The sequence below is a fragment of the Octodon degus genome, unplaced genomic scaffold (assembly GCF_000260255.1).
Source record: "Octodon degus isolate 3935 unplaced genomic scaffold, OctDeg1.0 scaffold00256, whole genome shotgun sequence".
Lineage (NCBI taxonomy): Eukaryota > Metazoa > Chordata > Mammalia > Rodentia > Octodontidae > Octodon > Octodon degus.
Genome location: NW_004524832.1, coordinates 2,198,604 through 2,219,928, shown reverse-complemented (window position 1 = coordinate 2,219,928; position 21,325 = coordinate 2,198,604). Strand labels below are relative to the sequence as shown.

Below are 21,325 nucleotides of genomic sequence, written 5' to 3'. Positions count from 1 at the left end.
TAAATGTTTGATGAGTTAGATACATTTACCCAGACTTAAAAATTATACAGTATATACATTTATGAAAACATCATGTAGTACCCTTTAAGTTTTTATAATTTTTATATAACGAAAAATTAAAAGTTGGGTAAGGTGATTTAGGGATTTGTAAAGGTTGAAGTTAATGGGAAGATGGGCAGATAGTGCTGAGGATCTATTTAAGGATTTGAAATACAGTGGCCCAAGTTCTATCCCCAGCCTGCCATGCAGGCCCTGTCCCTGGGGTGCGCTGAGACAGCAGTTAAGATTGGGAATGGTGGTGCACACTTGTAATCCCAGCACTTGGGAGGCTTAAAACAGGAGAATCACTACAAATCAGATCTACGTAGTGAGACCCTTTAGACCCTGTACTAAATACAAAAAAATAAAAATTTTTAAATTAAAAATTAAAAAATATAAATAAAGTTTCAAGTTAATACTAAAGTACCAGTGCATGCACTTAAATGATTTCCTCTCATTATCTTTAGCATCTCAGGTATAGCAGTAGAAGAGGATTGATTTATAGAACGTGTAAGAAGAAAATGAGGTGTAGAGAGATGTCATAGAAAGACTACGATGTTTCAAAAATGGGGTTTAAGTGAAGGTTGCGGGAACAAGAAAATCACATGACTGGAAATTAAATGTTGCTAGAATTATCTGCATGGTCAGTGAAGTCAGGATAAATTGGGATGGGAAAAAAAGAAGAAAGTCAGAAGCTGCAGTTCCTAATATGTATGAAGCAGTAAACAGAGAAATGGATGGGTTATTAGAAAAAATGGAAGATGGCTTGAACTTTGAACTTTCCCTTTGGGATTGATCTAACACAACTGAAAGTGTGGACTTGGATTTCACTGCATAAACGGTACTTAGCATTTAGACAGAGCTTTTAAGCTTCAAGAAAAGTCACTAAGACAGAATGTGCAGAATTTGGAAGAGGCTGTGGAAAGTATTGGGTAGCAGCTATGTTTAGTATGTGGAAGAACAGAAAGGAACCATACTGCAGAAGATGAGCAGTTTCAGGCATCTAGCATTGAACATATATAGTTTCTATTTGGATGAGCTTATGTTGACCATAAAATTTCAACAACTAGACCTTTAACCCAGAGTATTGTATTTCCATAAGTGTGTAGGATATCTAAAATATAAACAAAGTTTGCTCTCAGAAAGTAAATGTTAGATAACCATTACAACCAAGTGGTAGTACTTATTATTATATTATGAATATCTGACCTATAATAGCAAGTGTAATTAATTAAAAACTATGATTATATGTTTTTATATTAATACAGGAAGTTGGTAAATCACTTTATGAACCCAATGTATCAGTATTTTAAAAATAGAAGCACAGTAAATATTCATGCCTTCTTTTAAAGGCAAAAGTAGTATGATTTAAATTAATTTATAACTGTATTTTCCTTGTACTTCAGACATTCAAAAAGGGTAAAGGTTTGTGCTTTAAGCACAACTAAGATGAATTATATGATTTTTTTTTTGCTTAACGCTATGGCAACAATGTACTATGATGGCATGGGTAAGAGGAAAGCTACAGTAAACGATGCACTATAAATGGAACTAATGTGAATGTTTAATGCTTTTCAGGTTGTTTTTAAACCTCTTCTGAGTCACACAGGCATCCAGTCACAGGACACAGTGCCACTCTGCTACCGAATGTACTTTGGAGAACATCTTTCATTCTCAGGGACACTGGACTGCCTCAGAGCAGATATTGTGGATTCAGACACAGCCAAAGAAAGAAAAGGCAAAAGAGCAAGAAGGTGTTTTTTGCAATTCTATGTAAAATTTTATCTAAGGATACTGTTTATTTTAAACTTTGTTTTCTTTAAATTTTAATATGAGATTAGTTTTAATATTTTACTACAATTTTCTCATTTTTAATGAAAAAATAATTTATTTCAAAACTGTAATCTCTACATTTTCTTTTTTGGTTTCTTTTATTAGTTTTATTGAGAAACAAATAGCAATGAGACAGTTTCAAAACAGGTTAGTAGGACAGTTTCAGTAATTAATACATTGCATATTGTTGTCTTGATAGTTATTCATAGTACAAGATGCAGACATGATATCCTGTCCAAACACTATTAGTCAAAATCTTTCTTCTCACTGAATTAAGAGAAAGTAGCTGTATATCTATCTATCCTAACTATTTTGTATATACAGATACAAAATGGTCTTTCATTTATATCCCTTATCAATAAATCAATGCCTTTTTTGCATAATTAAAGGCCTTTTTAAAGGCATTTTTATATTATGTTAGTACATAAATGATATATGTACTCTTTTTTGCATTTGGCTTATAGTAGTGGGATATTTATCATAGGGATTGTAATTTTATGTACACTTAGAATTTCTTTCTGAGTTGACTTTCTGTAGTTAGTATTTTATATTAGGAATAGTATAAAAATCATCTTAAACTGTAACCATCAGAAACAAATAAGATTCATCTTTTACTGACACTTTGTATTTTCATGGATAGTTCTTTAGTTTCTTCACTGATTATATAGGTAATAATATGTCCACTAACAGACTTAACTGGTCTTTGAGGAACTTGGAATTTTACTTTGGCTATGCTTTTTTTAAGTGATTAGGGATAGAGGAATATGGTCATGTGTGCATTTTTAGCAGGAAAGTTTTACAGCATTGATTTTATCCTATTTTTACATTTTCAAGGTGTTATAAATTAAAAGGAAAGTGCCCTTACGTCTAGCATTTAGCTATGTAAAAGTTTCTTCTCTAATTCTATTTGTGTTTAGTTGATTTGACTACCAGCATTACTATGTGTTTCTTTGTTTCTTTTTTGTTGTTTAATTTCCTCCTTTTTTTAAAGACAGGGACTCACTACTCAATTTACCCTGGCCTTGAACTCACTACATAGCCTAGGCTGCCCTTGAGCTCACAGCAGTCCTGCTGCCTCACCTTCCCACGTACTGGGGTTACAGTGTGTGCCACCATTCCTGGATCTAATTTCCTCTTTTGATTATTCATTTTTGTAAAATGCTATCATGCCTTATCATTGGGGATCAAGGGGACAACTCAGCTTTACAGCCACTTGCTTTGCTGTCTGCACCTAAACTGAGTAACAAATGAGTAACAAAAGACTTTCAATTACTGAAAAACTTTGAAAGAGATAATTTTTCTTTTTTTTCCTTCCTTTCTTTCTTTCTTTCTTTCTTTTTTTGTTTTTTTTTTTTTGTTTTTTTTTTTGTTTTCAGAAATGGGGATAGAACTCCAGCCCTTGTGCTTGCTTGCCAGGGAAGTGCTTATTCTACTGAGCCATTTCCCCAGCCCCTGAAAGAGATAATCTTTCAACAATCATCATGTACTTCTGTTGTTTTTGTAGTGATTTGTGGACCAAGGAACTTGTAGATAGTTCGTACTTTATTCACAATAAATACTAGCTAACGTTTTAAATCATGTTGTTTTGGAGATTATTAGTAAAACCACACTAAAATTTATTCAAATCAGAACAATCTATCTAGAGAGCAAAATATTAATTATCCATTTATACTCCCTATTTAGAATTGAATGATAGAAGCTAAGCTTGAAATTTTTCTTATACTAGCTGGATTTCATATAAATAAAAGCAGATTTGTATTTAAATGTATCTTTGCACACATATGTATCTTCATAATTAGGGTATATATAATTAGATTATTTCAGCAATATATAATCTACATCTAATAGATTGTATGTAGACGTAGATATTTGTGTGTGTATATATATGTAGAGTGAGACTATACTTACAGTCTAATTGTTGGTCTAATAATTGCCAGGTAATACTGCCACAGATTGAACATTTATCCAACAATGCTTCCGTTTTGTGTTTCCAGAGAAGTTAAATGATTCTCTGGATATAATTGCCTGTAGTTTAGCCAATTTAACTTTCCTTTTAATTTAGCTAGTATCACACTAGGTCTAAGTGCTCTCTAGTCTTATAAGGAACACATTAACTTTTATTTTTTGCATTTCTTGTCATCTTGCCTTAAAGGTTTTTATTGTAGCTCTATGTGGGGAAAAAAAGAAAAGACAAAAAGCGTAATCTACTAGATCTCTTGCTTAAAATGTGTTTAAATAGTTTATACCCTATTAAGTCTTGGAGAATAGCTTGCTTATAAATTTACAAAGATGTGAAATTCTAGAAAAAAAGGAAGTAAAACCTGTCTTTTTCTTTTTAACATTTTAGGCAAGGCCATGTGAATGTTCCTCCACTTGAGTTCAAACCAGCGTTAATGTTGGAAACCTTTAGCATCAGTGCTGTGGTAATGGAAAAGTCAGTGTGCACTCCACAGAACGCTACTAATGCCCTTTCTTTCCATGATCTAAATAAGCGTTATTATAATACCTTCCATTGCAACTTTACTATTTCCTGTCAGTCAATAAGCCAGCATGTAGATATGGCTTTGGTTCGTCTTATTCATCAGTTCAGTACAATGATAGATGATATCAAAGCTACTCAGACTGACATTAAACTTAGTAGATATACAGCTGGATCTGCTTCCCCAACACCTACCTTCAAAACCAGAAAACATCGAGATTTTCGTTCATCTGACTTCAGCCGCAGTTCTAGAGGGAGTCTGAATGGTGGCAACAGAGTAAATAATGTAAAGAATAAACGGACCAACAATGAGAATAACAAAAAAGAATCTCGAAACAAAAATTCATTAGGAAGATCTGAAAGAAGAACTTCAAAAGTGTCTAGGAAAGGTTCAAAGGATGTGGTGGATCACATGACTATCCATATGGATGACTCTGATTCAATTACAGTGTCAGAACAAAGTGAGCCTTCAGCTGAGTGCTGGCAGAATATGTATAAATTGCTGAACTTTTATTCACTTATCTCTGATCCAACTGGAATATTGGAAAAATCTTCAGAAACTTTTGGGCCAGCAGGTAAGAAGTATTTTTGTGATTTAAAATTTTCTGTTTGGAGTAGCAGTGATACTAAAAAGACGGCAAGTTGTTTACTGTGCTTTCATAATGCTACAAGTAGATAATTGAAATGTAAAGAAATTGGCAATCACCAAAGAGAAAAAATAGTGATATTCACATGTACTACTCTCGTTCTCCTCCTCCTCTCTAACTCTTACACGGGATGCTCTTTTGTTTCTTTAATTGTATTAATATATGTTTTCAGTACATGAAATTTTACATTCATCTCGTCTTGATTTTTAAATTCCCCTTTCTCTCCATCTGTCTCTAATCCCCTTCCCCATTTTCTTTATTATTAGTATTTTTTAGTTCAGCTTTACAACATAATGTTTATATTCATTGTATTTGTACATTGTACATCCATGGTACATACACATGACACATCTTAAGTCTTTTTACATTCTTTTCCCTCTCCTCCCCTTCTGTAATCCTTGGTCTCTTGAACCCGCTTCCCATTTGCAGAAAATTTATCTTCTTGTTTCTTTTCATCAGTCTTTGATTTTGTTCTTTATTTGTACTTTCCATTACTCAAATGAGAGAAATTATATGATACTTAATTTGTATGTCTAATTTACTTCACGTAACATTGTGTTTGCCAAGTATGTCCATTGTCATGCAAGTATCTCAAATTTATCTTTTATAGTTTGAATAGTATGTTACAGAATTTAGAAAGATTTGATTTCAGACATCTGGCTCTATTACCTTTCAGTAGGAACTTGGAAATATGTTTAAAACAATTTTAAATCATTTTATTGATAAAGAAGGCTTGTTGAGAAAGTAGTGTTAGGTATTTGGAATATCCTTCCATTTTATAGTTTTATTATTTAAAACATGTAATACCATTACTTACAAAGGAGTCCGGAGCCCTACAGAACCTACATGTAAAGTTGTGTTTGAGAATGAACAAGACAACAACAGTTTGACTAAGACACAGAGGAAACGTAGCTTGGTGACTTCTGAACCTCAACACGTTACACTAATAGTCTTTGGGATTGGCATGGTGAACCGCACACACCTCGAGGCAGATATTGGTGGGCTAACAATGGAATCAGAACTGAAGAGGATCCATGGCAGTTTTACCCTTAAGGAGAAAATGAAAGGTATGGTGATCTTCTAATGCTAGAGTGTCACTCTTCTGAAGAAAAGCAATTCTGTGTATCCAAAGTTTCTACTTTGCAGTATTTTTGTTTAGAATAAGACTTCCCAAATCCTGAATTAAATACCAAGGATTTTAAATATATTTGAAGATCAGTGAATTGAGGCAGCTTTGATATTTCATTAAAATATTTGGGCACATAAATATCACACTAATGTTTGAAATAACTAGTGACACCTAATCACTATCTTTTTTTGTTGTTGTTGTATTTTAGTACAGGGTCTACAGGGTCTCATTACAAAGATCAGACTCATAGTGATCTGCCTGTGTTCAGCCTCCCACAAGCTGGGATTACAGGTGTATGCCACTATGCCCAGTCTCAATCACTGTCTCAGTGCACCGCAGGGACAAGGCAGGCACAGCAGACCAGGGATGGAACTCCTGACCCCTGCTGTCTGCCTAAGCAGGTGCTATGATCCGCTAAGCTATTTGGCCTGCCCCTAATCACTGTCTTTTAATGTCAGTTCATAAAAATTCCCCTGGGGCAGGGCTGAAAACTTCAAGAAAATAATGAAAATTTGTGAAATATTTGCTTTTCTTTGTTACCACTATAGAAATTTTATCATCCAATGCTCATTTTAGTGTCTCTATAAATATAAGTCCCATTAGTTGATATATAATTTCCTAGGTTAATAAAAAGGTACCATTCATCGTGAGAATGATTATATAAGGTATAACATTTCATCAAATCTAGGAGAATATGAAGATGCACCATCAATTTGAAGATGAACCATTATTTTATATATCACACACAAAAAAATAATGTTGCCATGTATGGTCAGATACCATTGATTGTAAATACAACCAGGTTTCAGAGATTGTAAACTGAAAACTATTCAGAATCACTGGCTACAGAATTATGAAAATAAACTCTAGAGATTCCCTTGCAGCAATCAATGATTGCAGTATCAATTATTATTTCTTTGGTCATGAAAATAACCTGACAGGTACCATTCATAAGAATAAGAAATTATGAATCCTAATGTGTTTTTATTGTTAAAGTTATGGTTGCCAAATACTATATATAAGCATTAAGTAAAAGTTATTTTGAAACTATTTTTTCAGTTTTTTACCTAAATTTTTTTAATGAAAAACTAGTTTTACATTTAAAAAATACCATTAAGAAATTCTCTGAAGAAATTTGTGTGTGTGTGTGTGTGTGTGTGTGTGTGTGTGGTTTGTTTTGTTTTGCTCTATTTTGTTTTTGTGGTACTGGGTATTGAACCCACAGCCTTCACACAGAGCTACATCCCCAGCCATTTTTTGTTTTGTTTTCCTCATTCTTTATTTTTAGACAGGTTTTTTTTTATTTTGCTAAATTGTCCAATCTGGGATCCTTCTGCTTGATTATAGATGGGCACCACCACACCTGGCTCAAAAATGCTTAGGGAAAGTACAGAGTATGTGTTAAAGGTCAGTAATAGGCACTTGCCTAGCATATGTGAAACTGTAGGTTCAGTCCTTAGCACCACATAAAGAAGTTTAAAAAAAAAATTAAGGCCGGCCAGATAGCTCAGAGGATTAAAGCGCCTGCTTAGGCAGTTATAGGGACCAGGATTCAATCCCTGGCATCCTATGCCAGCCCTGTCCCCGGGGCACATTGAGATGGCAATTGAGACTGAGCATGGTGGCACATGCCTACAATCTCAGCTCTTGGGAGGCTGAAAACAGGAGGATAGCTACAAGTCCGATCTGTGTAATGAGACCCTGTAGACTCTATACTAAATACAAAAAAAAAAAAGAAGCATTCAAGCATAACATCAGCATGTCTTCAAAATATAGGCAAAGGATGTAATACACAAAAATTCAGATAATTAACATTAAAAATTTGTTCAGTTTCACTAATTTAAAAAGTTATTAATTTTTTCATGTGTTGATTCACTCACCCAAAACGTTAGAATGAGAATACCCAATTGAATAAATAAATGAATAAATACCCAATTGAATAAATAAATGAATGTAAAGTGATTTAACTATTCTAAAGATTAATATTATTTATCAATAATCTGTAAGCTACATTTATCCTTTGACTCAGTAATTGCAGATCTATAATACAAAGTATAAGGAAAGTCAGAATTGTGTGAAAAGTTGTCCATACAAAAAATCAGCCAAATATATGACATTAAGAATTATTTTGAGTAAGTATTTAGCAATTTGTAATTTACTCATTAAACTTATATTTTAAGATTTATTAAATAAAAAAGTACTAAATGAAATAAGTAGGTAAAATGATACCTGATTTAATTTGGTCTTGTAAATAATAAAAACATTTACATCCTCTATTAAAATCACAGAAATTATATGGGCCAAGAATACTAATTTATGTAGTTTCTTTTTCATATTTTTTTTAAATCTTCCTAGTTTTCATCTCTGAATATTATTTATAAGACTAAAAGTCTAGTTTTTACACTAGTGACATGTATAAACATGTTTATTCCATTCATTCCAATTTTGACATGTAATATGTATTTATATATGACTACCTACTAAAAGAGGGTAATATTCTTAAAGTTAGTCTTAAATAGTTATGACAAATGATAAATGCATAATATTCTATTTTAATTTTGAGCACAATTACTTAATTTTCAGAATTTAAGCAATTTTTTCTCTTGTTTAAGATGTCTTACATCAAAAAATGACTGAAACATGTGCCACTGCTCATATTGGTGGTGTTAATATTGTACTACTTGAAGGGATTACACCAAATATACAGTAAGTATGTCAATTTTTGATATTTTCTTATACTTGTTTGTCATAGATTTATAGAAAAAGTTCTCTGAATGAACTAGATGTTGAATTTTGAGGCTTGTACACAATGTTTCCAGACTGAGAGTCTGTCACTAAAGATATTCCCTAATGAAATAATTTTAGAACAATGAATGTTTTCCTTTCTAAAATTGTTTTTTTTACTAGACCCATACCCAAACAACAACCCACCAAAATTTTACTCCCCTATATTGTTACAAAAAAAATGAAAAAGTTATCTCAGTATAAACTTTAGTTTGGCATATAAGATAAAATGTTTGTGTAATTCATAGTTAATTTAAAAATTATAGGCAAAGAATATATCATGTTTTTTAATTTCATATTAGATGTCTTAGTTTTGTTAATAATCATTCATAATCATAGATTCTAAAACTTTCCCTTGCCACTTTTGCATTTAACGAACTTAGCAATGAGGCCTGTGAAATCTTTGTAGTAATACAGTTAAGGCTTTTCTAGAAAATACAATATATGTTTTTATTTTAACTTTCTTCTTTTCTTTGTAACTTCTGTTCTTCCATCTGTTTAGAATTGTGCTGGGTATTAATGGGTACCATAATAGATGATACTAAGAATGCTAACCTGTTATTAATACATTTAGCCATTTGACTTGGTTGGTATCTTTAGTATCCTTGGTATGCCTTCATTCTTGTCTTCCTTTCAATTTGGCAATTTTATGTTGTAATGATGTGTTGATAATTTAGATCAAATTTTAAGAATTGTTTTTTTCCTAATATTACAACTAATATTGTACTACTATATTACTGTCAGGTAATACCTTCATTATGCTAAGCAACAGCTAAATTGAAAATTTGTTTCCATACTATAAAAATTAATAATCACAGATTGACTAAGAAGAATGAACACTTACAACTTTAGTTATATTGTTAAAACCTAGAAAATGTGCTATCTGAAATAGTATTTTAGAAGTAGAATACAGCTTTCTGCTGTGAGTTTTGGTTAAAATCAATAACTTTTGAGAGTAAGTAATCAAGACTTTCTGTAGGTATCCTAGGAGTCATTTGGACTTGTAAGCTAGTACAGTGGTATTTTGTAATACCTGGTTGAGGTCCAAATCACATTTCCTAAGCAGTCTTTTCAAGAAAAGCCAGGAAATTCCAGTGATTATGAGAGATGAGATTTTTCTCTACTGATCCAACATGGAAGAAAGAGCATTATTATATAATGATTATAATATTTTGAACAGCCTACTGAGATTAGGAGTGTTACATCAGTTATTTTATCCTGCAATCCTGTGAACTGGGATGGTTTTTATCTCTACTTTGCAAAATAAGTTGAGATTCAGAGAGATCAAAATATTTGCCTAGGGGCCTGGCCCTAGCTCAGGCCTTTAAGTGGCTGCTTCCACAAAGCTGTCAGCCTCAGGTTGCTGGAGTTCGAACCTCACACCTCTCCAGCTGGCCAAAAGTGCCCTGAAGGCATTCGAGGAACAAAAAAAAAAAAAATATTTGCCTAAAATATTTAAAATGATGCAGTTAAAAGAGATGTCTGAGCCCATATTTCTTATCCTTTGTCATGGTGCTTCTGCACAAAGTCATCACTGACTGAAGATTCCATGACTTACTCATTGACTCCAACTGTAAAAGACTATGGTTACTTTAACCTATTTAGAAAATAACTCAAATTTATTTAGGTCTTGATATGTTATATTTATGGTATCTCCTTAGATCTCTTACCTCCATTGTCTGTTATTTTTTCAGGGCATTTCTCAATTTGAAAACTACGATATTCTAAAGCAGTTTTTTAAAGTGTATTTGATATTTCTTTTCTACCTCAAATGAAGATCCATTAAATGTTTTATTCAGAAAAATGAAAATATTTCCCTAAAATGTTTAGAATTGTACAGTCAGAAGAGATACCTGGGCTGGGGAGATAGCTCAGTGGAATAAGTGCTTGCCTGGCAAGCGTGAGGTTCTGATTTTGATCCCTGGTAACAAAAAAGAGAAAGAGAGACAGAGACAGAGACAGAGAGACAGTCAGCGAGAGAGCGAGAGAGAGACCTGAACCTATACTTTTTAGATTTATTCTTTGCCATTTCATTTCCAATTATAATAAAAAGGAAGTGGGATAAAAACAACAGTTTAAGAGTTACACTCAAGGAACATTTAAGAGTAGAAATTTAGAAAACTTTCCTAATGATGGTTCTGGTATAACTAATTTATGTATGACTGTTTATTTGCTTTCCTTTTGTTTTCCTGCTTTCTCTTGAATCTTCATCTATAGACTGGAGGATTTTCCTACATCTCCTACAAGTACAGCCAAACAAGAGTTTCTGTATGTCATATATTCCTTTTTGTGGTGGTGTGATTAAGATAATTTTGTAGTTTTAAAGATAAATATTTATATTATCTTCATAGCTGTGAAGAATGTTCTATTGTAGCTTTAATATAGACACTTCTGTATATTAAAGCTTACACTCTACCTCTTTGGTAATTCATACTTTATGTTGTTGCTAACAGACTAACACTGTGGTGTGTTGTTTATAGTTTTTTAGATATATAATTATTAAAACTTTCAATTATCACAAGTGTTTTTTAACATTTAATATGGTAATAGAAACAAAAAAATTCGCTATGATACAGATTTTACTAATTCCAAAAATCATTAAAATTAACAAGAGAGTATCTGTACATTTTCAGCTTTATAATTCTGTTAAGATAGGAAAAGTGTATCACCCTATTGACAAATTTTACCTGTGACATTTACTTTTATTCACTGCATTTCTGTACATATAACAAAAATATCAAAACACACTTTATAGATAATTTTCTTTAGCTCTGGTTCACATCTCTTCAATGATTATTTATTAAATTATCTTACATATTGTGTTCTAGAAACTGAGCTAGGTTTTTTGGGATACAATAGTAAGAAAATGAGAGCTGGTCCTTGTGCTGATTTGACTTGTAGACCTCTCCTTTTCTTCTAAAGTTTTCTGCTGAGAAAGGTAAATTTTCTAAGCTATAATGACCAAATAGGAAAGAATCCCAGTAATTTTTAATAGTTACTAAATAGCATGTGGTCACTATAACTCACATCTGCATTTCAGAGGTATCTGAAGCAAAATGGAATTGAAATAGGCAACAAAGTTGTATAAATTAATCTACCCCCTCTTCCTGCCTCCAACTTTTGAGGACCTACCCGTTTAGGTAGGGAGGGAATGGAGCCAGAGATAGAAATAATGATTGATATAAGACCACCATGTTATCCAACTCCAAGGGATGCCATTGCAAGTGGTGGACATCATTTACATGGAACACAATAAGAATGGAGCCCTCCAGTGTCAGGCAAAACAGCTCCCAAAGTCATTTACATCAAAATTCCCTGTAAAAGAACAACCAGCTCCATCAGTTTCATTTGACTTTCAGCATATAATTGAGAATCCAGTGTTACATACTTTTATAATCAAAAGTAAGAGTTACATTTCTACAGGTTATGAAGCTACATAGTATATACAGAAAGTAAAGAAGAAATTCTTTACTTGCATTTTCTGTTTCATTTTCAGTTGTTATTTTTCACTGAGTAGTAAAGATCTGATAAAAGACAGGTTCAAAATGAACAAGGCTACTACTCTTAATTAAGAATTAGTCTTACTGGTAAAGACAGTGGTACTCCTTTAAACTCCAACAATATGATGGTTCTATGTTAATCAAATTTAACTAGACACTAGAGGATACACTTGTCTGATCTGTACCTGGAAAAGATATAAAGAGACCTTGATTAAGGATTAAATAGTTCATAGACTAAAATATGAGTTGGGACAGGGGAGATGGCTCAGTAGAATAAGCGCTTCCCTGGTAAGCACAAGGGCCTGAGTTCAATCCCCTGTTCCACCAAAAATAAATAAATAAAATATGAGTTATCTGTTCACAATTTTATTATAATTTGTGAGGAGTTTTACCTAGTCTAGGCTATTCAACACATTTTGTATTTGTAAGACTACAGAAAGAAGTGGTCAGAATGTCCCTAAACTGATGACTATAAAAACTTGTGGCCTGCTAGGAATGTCTGGTATATACATGAAAAGTTTATAGCAAAGATCTAAGAAGATTAGTTAGCAGATTCCTTGAGAGTTATATTCCATTTCACAAGGTTCCCCAGGATCCACTGAGAACCTCAGTAACCAGTATACTGCCTAATCAGGCAAAGACTATTTCCTATGTTACTTCCTGAGAACATGCTGTAGGGCTTCTTAAAGCAAGCTAGTCTGCCTGTAAGGTTTTTTAATAAACTATATTGTTAGTGGTTTTGACTCTTGGATTAGATTTTAAGAAGTATAGTGAATATTTAATATATCTCCTAGTTTTTATACAGGTCCCTAAAATAAGTTAGAGAAGGAAAAGAGTTTTGAAAGGGGTAAAAAATCAAAGTAAAATTTTGTGTGTGTATGTATATATACTTGTAATGATATGTTAGTGTTTGTGCTTTTACTTGCATGTGAGCATAAATTTTTCCATAAAGTATTCCTGTTAGAGTATCATTCAGAGCAGTGGAAAATACATGCATTACACCAGCTTAGAAAACATTTCAGTACATGATTTAACACACAAAACACATTGTGAACTCAGTGAATAATTTAAGAATATCTCTTGCTCTCAATACTTTTTCAGTTTTTTTCTTCATTTGACCATATTTTCATGGTCTTCCTTTTTATTGATAGAACTGTAGTGAAATGTAGTATTGCCAAGTCCCAAGCACTCTACAGTGCCCAGAGAGGATTGAAGACAAATAATGCTGCTGTGTTTAAAGTGGGAGCTATCAGCATCAACATTCCTCAGCATCCTGCCACGTTACATAGCATGATGGTTCGAAGCTCTCACCAACTGTCTAAACAAATCTCAGACCTTATTAGACAGCCTTCTACAGCGTGAGTTACTTTGTATTGTGTTATTCTTTATGATACTTCACAGTATTCTTTGCTATGTTAACAAAATTTGAGAAACTATAAAGGGTCATTTGTAAGTGTAGACCTTTGTAGAGAGTGGAGAAGCAGAGACTAATCAGATATGATGGTAGAATCTTCTTGGATATTCTTAAAGTGCTGTGTCAAAATGTAGTTGTATTCCATGTTGCATAAGTAAAGTATGAATGATGCTAGAGATTTGTGGGCATCATAAAAGATACTAGTGAAATAAAATTGGTGAATTCTAGGACTATCAATTCTTGTTTCCATTGGATGTATTTAAATTTATGATGTGAGTTTTATTAGTTGTCTTGATAATTTATGCCCCATGCATAGTATGTTCTTTATATGAAAGTATTCTATATGATTCATTTCTGGATTTAATGCCATCAAAATATTTTGAAGTGCAGGAACTCAGACATCTCCACATTCGTCTTTATTCCCTTATTTCCACAGCCATTGCTTATGGCATCTGCATTACTGAGCTTTATTCCTGATCTCCAAAAGCTGTAACTAGGGGCTGGAGAGATGGCTCAGTGGTCTAAGGCACCTACTTAGAACAAGCTTGGCAAAGCATCAGGGACCGCGGTTCAATCCCCCAGCACCACATGCCAGCCAGCCCCGCCCCCTGGTGGGCTGAGCTGGCCACACACACACACCACTCTCTCTCTCTCTCTCTCTCTCTCTCTCTCTCTCTCTCTCTCTCTAATAAATAAAAAAATAAATAAAATAAATAAAAAAAATAAAAAAAAACAAAAGCTGTAACTAATAAGAGTACATCCCAAATGTAAAATACTTGCCATTTTTCACTTTCTATGAAACACAGAACAGTTATTCTTTTCATGATGTCTTGAAACAGTGACTTTTTCACCAGTAGTTTTATATAGATCTTTAATTTTTGTGTAATAATTATAGCTGAAGTTAACTAGTAAAAATTTAAATAGTTTTCCTATGAATGGAATATAGAATCCACAGTGTTTTCATGAATTTTAGTATCTCAGTTATTCAATTCTTAATTTTAATTGTTCTTAAGCTTAATTTTCTTGTAATAATGTATCATCAGAAAGATGTGCAGTAGTTAAAAGTCATACTCTGGTACCAGATTGATTGGGTTCAAACCTAGTTTCACCACTTTCTAGCTATGCTTTTTCATTTGCAAAGTGGAAGATATTGTGAGATGAAACACTAAGATTATTACTTGGCACTCAATTATTGCTAGTATTGGTAGCATTGGTAGTGGTAGTATTGGTGTTGGTTAGTATTGATAGGAGTCGTAGTAGTGTTACAGTCTATAGTGAGTGTATAATGGATAAATCATAGAATTTGGAATCAGAAAATGCTTGAGTTTAAATTCTAGTTTTACACTAATGATACTGAATCACCTTCAGAATATAACATTTCAGGGATCTACATGTTATTACTTCTTGTCTGCTTTTTTATTTCTTAATATTTCAATGAATGTTTTTCATTGAGAAATGTAATTATGTCAATTATTAAAATGGTAGCTGTAAATTTTGTTTTTTAAAGAATTATCACTTTAATCTGTAGCCCACAGCCTGTGAAAGAAGATATCGCAACACCTCTGCCTTCTGAGAAGACCCCAACAAGTGTTAATCAAACTCCTGTTGAAACCAATGAATTTCCTCAGCTACCAGAAGGCTTAGAGAAAAAACCTATTGTTCTTAAATTTAGTGCCATGCTGGATGGCATAGCCATTGGGGCAGCACTTTTGCCATCTCTGAAAGCAGAGTACAAGATGGGAAGAATGAGAAGCCATGGAATGACAGGTAACATCAGATTTTTCTGAAAAATTAATACTTTGCTGATAAATTTCATTTTATAAATATTATGTAAAAATCTAAAATACATCACAAATGTTAAAATTAATATTCTTTAAACAACTTAAATATATCAGTGTACCTCCTTAAATAGTCATGGTAGATCCTGCTCTGAACTCTTCAAAATTATTAAACTATTGAAGCCAGTTTTCCATTTTAAATACAAGTTGAGTAATTGAAACTAAAACTGGTTAGGCTTTTTTGTTTTTTGGTTTTTGGTTTTATTTGGTACTGGGAATTGAACTCAGGACCTTGCACTTGCTAGGTACACACTTGTGCCACTGAGCTATATCCCCAGCCCCCAATTAGTATATTTATAGTCTGAATAACTTCATTTATTATTTCCTCCTATCTCATGAAGACATACTAAAATATTTTTTTCCAAAAGAGCTTGAGTTTGCTATTCATACCTAAGTTTAATGTATCTAAAATTGATTATTTTTTTACAATTTGGTGTGGAGTATCATTCATATCCAGTTCATTCAGCATTGTTTATTAACTGATCATTTCTTCCAGTGGTGCAAAATCTAAGAATTAGTCATTGCTTTCATTTGTTGGAGTCTTTTCTAAGTTTTCTTTTCTGCATCATTGGCCAGTTTACACCAGTGTCGCATGACTGCCTGAATTTCTTCTTTTAGTAGTTTTTCTAGTTTTTGGTTCTTTGCTCTTCTGTATACATTTTAAAATCAGTATATCAGTGTCCCTGAAAAAGCCTTTTTATATAATTATATGAATTTAATAATTCTTCATTTTTGAAGAATTAACCATTGTACAATATTTAACCTTCCTATTCCTAAATAATTCTATTTCTTTGTCTCTTTGAGTCTTCCTTAATGTTTTTCTAGAAAGTTTAAAATTTTTGTAGTTAAAGGTTTTTGTACTTCTTTTTCAGGAATATATATTTAGATAGGTAGAAACCTTGTGTTCTTGTAATAATTATTACAAATACTAATTTGTACAAAATGGCATTTTTCTAAACTGCATATAAAAGTGCTCTACACTTGTATGCTAATTTTACGTTCAGTGACCATATTAAATAATTACAGGGCTGGCCAAATAACTCAGTTAAAGCACCTGCAAACAGGCACAGGGGCTAGCAGCCCCACCCCAGGGTGCCTTGAGAGGGAAATTAAGACTCTGCGTGGTGCACACCTGTAATCTCAGCATTTGGGAGGCTGTAAACGGGAGACTCACTCCAAGTCTGATCTAGTAATGAGACCTCAAACACCCTGTAGACCCTTTCCTAAAATACAAAAAATAAATAAATAAATTAATTAATTAATTAAATAAAATTTTTTTAAATTACATATTGTAAATAAGTTGTGAATCTTTCTCTATAGAAAATCCTATTATTTGTAGATAAAGTACTTTTGTTTCTTTTTTTCCACCTTTTATGCCTTTTATTTCCTTTTTTTTACCTTACTGCTTACCTCTTACATCTGTTTATTAAGGAACTTTACATTTCACTAGTGAGTTTGTTGTTTGCTGTAGATTTTTGCTACATTTCCTTGTCAGATAAATGTGTTTTTCTTAGAATATCTACAAAGGATACAAAATTGATTAATATAATCAGATACTGTTTTGTGTATCTATTAAAATGAAAATATTTTCTCATTTATCCTGTTAGCATGATAAATTACATCAATTTTATAGCACTCATATACAAATATATGAATGCATGCATACATGTGCACTTATATACATGTATGAATGTATGGTGGTATCTCAGCTCCTGAATGTTTTTGTTTGCAAGCAGTTTTCTTTTTCTTTTGGTATTGGGGATCAAACGCAGGAGCTTGCACTTGCCAGGCAGGCTCTTAAGCCACTGAGCTATCTCCCCAACCCCTAATTTGTTTTTCAAACAGAAGCATTTGGCAAAATCTGTTTTTGTTTGCAAACTCTGATCAGATGAGAAACATGACTGTAGCCCTCTTTCCCACACAAACATGACTATCTTTGAAAATCATAGGACAAATTAAGTTATAAACTAAGGTACAAATATATATATATATATATATATATATATATATATATTCTGTAGCATTTTAAGTTTTGTTTATTAATAGTTGGTTTACTTGTAGATTTATACCTTTTCTATTACTAGAACAGAAGCACTGTCAACTGAGTTTCCAAATTTTACAGTCAGAAGTCTTAGACTTCTTAGAAGCCAATGCTAACAAAAAGTTAAACTTATTTTGGTTATTTATTTGTTTGTTTATTTTTAATGTACTTGGTACAGGTTCTCACTCCGTAGCTCAGACTCATAGTGATCCTTTTGTTTTCAGGCTCCCTAGCCCTGGGATTACAAGTGTGCGCCACCACACCCTGGCTCTGTGGCTGGCTCAGCTTGCTTGAGGGTGGCCTGCACAGCGTGTGGTGCCATGGATCAAACCCCAGTCTTTGTGCTTGCCTAGGCAGGCACTTAGACCGCTGAACTATCTGGGTCTTTTTGGCCATTTATTTATGGTACCACTGAAATACACATGTCAGTAGAATCATCAAGTCAAAAGCCAGATAAGCAATTTACAGCAAAAAAGACAGAAATATTTAGAAGTAGAGTAAACATATTGTCAAATATTCAGACACGTAAGAGCCTGCAATTCTGCAGTTTAAGGAAAAGAATAAAACAGCTACATAAGGGCACACTAGTGATAAGGATGAGCAGTAACTGAGGCCTAGGATTACTTCCATCTTGGTGTCTTTATTTAATGAAGCTCATGGAGGAGGTAGAATTACATGGTTACCACCTCTTGCAACTTGCAAATTGTAGTCAGTGGTCTGCCAGTTGCAGTAGTGAGTAAGAGATCAGGGCAGCAAGGTCTAGCCATTTCACAGATGCAGTTGTAAGGGAACATTTTTCTGTTTATGACTAACTCATTCCAAGTATAAAGATTATTGCATTGTGAATAGAGTAAATGTGATCTATAGCAGATTGTTTCTTCTCATGTGAGAGAACTAATAATGTATAATAAACTTTGTTTATAACGTATATTAAAAAAATAGTCTCTTACTATTTGGAGACAGTTGAGGAATATCAGCTTGTTCTTGTTTGAAAAGGAGCATATGCGTATGTATTACATATTTACTGCAAGCAGTATGTCTTGGTTTTAATAAGGCTTCTGCTACTCTTTCGTGTCTGCATAGATAATTAAGAAGCATGGACCACATAATGATGTAGGTTGTATATTTATATTTGTTTGAACAAGGTGTCAGTCAACTATGTACCAATCAAGCCAGTCAGTTTAAAGGTTTAAGGCAAAATTTTTAACATACTTGCTGTGTAGTCTCACTAATAATTGTTAAAGCTAAGGATACATGTGTTTGTACAGTTTCATACTTTATGAATGTTTTCTGTGATTTCAATTTAATTGATTTGAAAGTTTTCAGCACTTTTCACACTGACTCAGGATCAAAAGACAAGTTGTTAACCACTAATGTTCTCTGAATAGAGTGCAGTGTGGATTTGTATTTTTTTTTTTAACCAGGACTAAGTTTTCTTGTACCTCTCTTCTATAATAGCAATTTCTAGACATTTGCATTTATTTCTCTAACACCTAATACAGTACAGGACAATTAGACTCAATACTTATCACTGACTCTTTATAGTAACTATACACATATTTAAAAATGAGGAATATTTTATAATCAGATTGGGGGGTAGCTTGGCCTGCCAGAGGTGGGGCTGTTGTGGCATGTGGTGCCAGGGATCAAACTGTGATTCCTGCACCTGCCTAACCTTGCCTAAGCAGGTGCATCAGACCACTGAGCTATCTCGCCAGTTATAATCAGATTTAAATACTCTGTAATATATTTCAAGGTAAATTGTGGGATCTCAATGGATTTTTCTTACACTATTTTTGTAAAAGTGAGAAAGATGAAAAAAACCCTCACAAACAGTAATTTTCTTATTTCTTACAGGTGCACAAACAAGGTTTACATTTGAACTGCCAAATCACAGGCTGCGTTTTACATCAAAAGTTTCAGCCACAGATATGTCAACCATTCCTCCTTCTGCTAGTCTTAACCTTCCTCCAGTTACTATGTCTGGGAAATACATAATGGAAGAACATGATAGCTACTCAGATCAGGTTTGGAGCATAGATGAACTACCTTCCAAACAAGGGTACTACTTGCAGGGAAACTATCTACGTTGTGTGGCAGAAGTAAGTTTCCTTTTAAGTTCCTTGTAATTTATGAATGTACCAAAATATGTAATGACTCAAACTTTGAAATTTAAGCATTTAATTGTTCCTGCAGAAGACTTCTCTAATGAATTAAGGACATATTTATCTATTTCTGTCTCTCTTCCTTTGAAGTTTTATTGAAGCATGCTTTAAAAAAAACTGCTTGTCACTTTTGAAGCTGCTTTTTCATAGCAGTGCATATAACATCCAACTTGGCCATAGTTTCATGACTTATTTAAAAACAAATAACAGACCCCCTTGGGCCGCCCCCCACCACTCCGAAGTACCTCCCCCACCCCATCCTCCCAGTAGGAATTTCTGCCCAGTTCTGGGAACCCCCAGACCCAGTCCTAGCCCAGGTCTGGTGAGTGTGCCGAGAGCTTCCTGCTACTCTGCGCCGGCAGGACCAGTCCCAGCGTGGGACGGAACCTCTCCGACCCCCACGGGCCGCCCCCCACCACTCTGCATTAGCTCCCCCACCCCGCCCGCCAAGTAGGAATTTCTGCTGAGTTCCGGGAACCCCCAGACCCAGTCCTAGCCCAGGTCCGGTGAGTCTGTGGAGAACTTCCTGCTACCTTGCGCCAGCGGGACCAGTCCCAGCCCAGGCTCAGTGTGGGCCAGACCTTCTCCCACCCCTCGGGCCGCCCCCCACCACTCCACAGCACCTCCACCACCCTGTCCTCCGCATAGGAATTTCTGCCGAGTTCCGTGAACCCCCATACCCAGTGCTAGCCCAGGTCCGGTGAGTGTGTGGAGAGCTTCCTGCTACCCTGCGCCGGCGGGACCAGTCCCAGCCGAGGCTCAGCGAGGGCCGGACCCTCTCCCACCCCCTTGGGTCGCCCCCACCACTCCTCAGTACCTCACACACCCCGCCCGCCAAGTAGGAATTTTTCCACATCCCGGAACCCCCAGACAGTCCTAGCCCAGATCCGGTGAGAGTGTGGGAGAGCTTCCTCTTCCCCTTATTTCACCTTGCCCCCTCCAGGCACAGCTCAGGCCTGGCATACACGCCTGGGGTGTAATCCTGCAGCTGCAATCCCTGCAGGGGAGAGTGTAGAGGATAGATCCAACCAGCTAGTCCAGGAGCAGAACATCTTCCCACAGGGGCACAACAGGTCACCCTCAAGGGTAGCAGCGGGAAAAAGCAGAGCACAGCAGCCAGACCCAAGCCAGACGCACCTGGATAAGTCCAAACTTTGTAGACCTGCACCTGAACTTCAGTACGTGCGAAGGTTATAACTACAGCAAAGATCTACAACAAAGGGCAGAAGACAGTGCTACACAAAATGATGAGAAGGAACAAAATGTAACCTCAGAACACAAGTGCAGAGGTTACTAACACAGAACAAATTGGAAATCACACAGTTGAAAGCAATGCATCCACGGCTTCTGAAATAAAGAAACAGCTGCAGAAAGATGTAGAAGACCTCAGATTGGAAATGAAAAAAGAAATCCCTGAATTAATAACATCTGCACTAAAGAATCAAATGCAGAAACA

At 34.4% G+C, this 21,325-nt stretch overlaps 1 protein-coding gene across 1 annotated transcript in view; it reads left to right on the top strand.

Moving 5' to 3' along the window:
* Positions 1 to 21,325, top strand: part of Kiaa1109 (KIAA1109 ortholog) — a 231,795-nt gene that overhangs the window by 141,292 nt on the left and 69,178 nt on the right. Inside the window, exons 45-52 of the mRNA XM_004646167.2 lie at positions 1,618 to 1,793; positions 4,220 to 4,926; positions 5,820 to 6,065; positions 8,740 to 8,833; positions 11,129 to 11,179; positions 13,563 to 13,769; positions 15,354 to 15,592; positions 19,562 to 19,806. Of these exons, the coding sequence (XP_004646224.1) occupies positions 1,618 to 1,793; positions 4,220 to 4,926; positions 5,820 to 6,065; positions 8,740 to 8,833; positions 11,129 to 11,179; positions 13,563 to 13,769; positions 15,354 to 15,592; positions 19,562 to 19,806 (1,965 nt within the window). The remainder of the gene's footprint in view (positions 1 to 1,617; positions 1,794 to 4,219; positions 4,927 to 5,819; positions 6,066 to 8,739; positions 8,834 to 11,128; positions 11,180 to 13,562; positions 13,770 to 15,353; positions 15,593 to 19,561; positions 19,807 to 21,325) is intronic.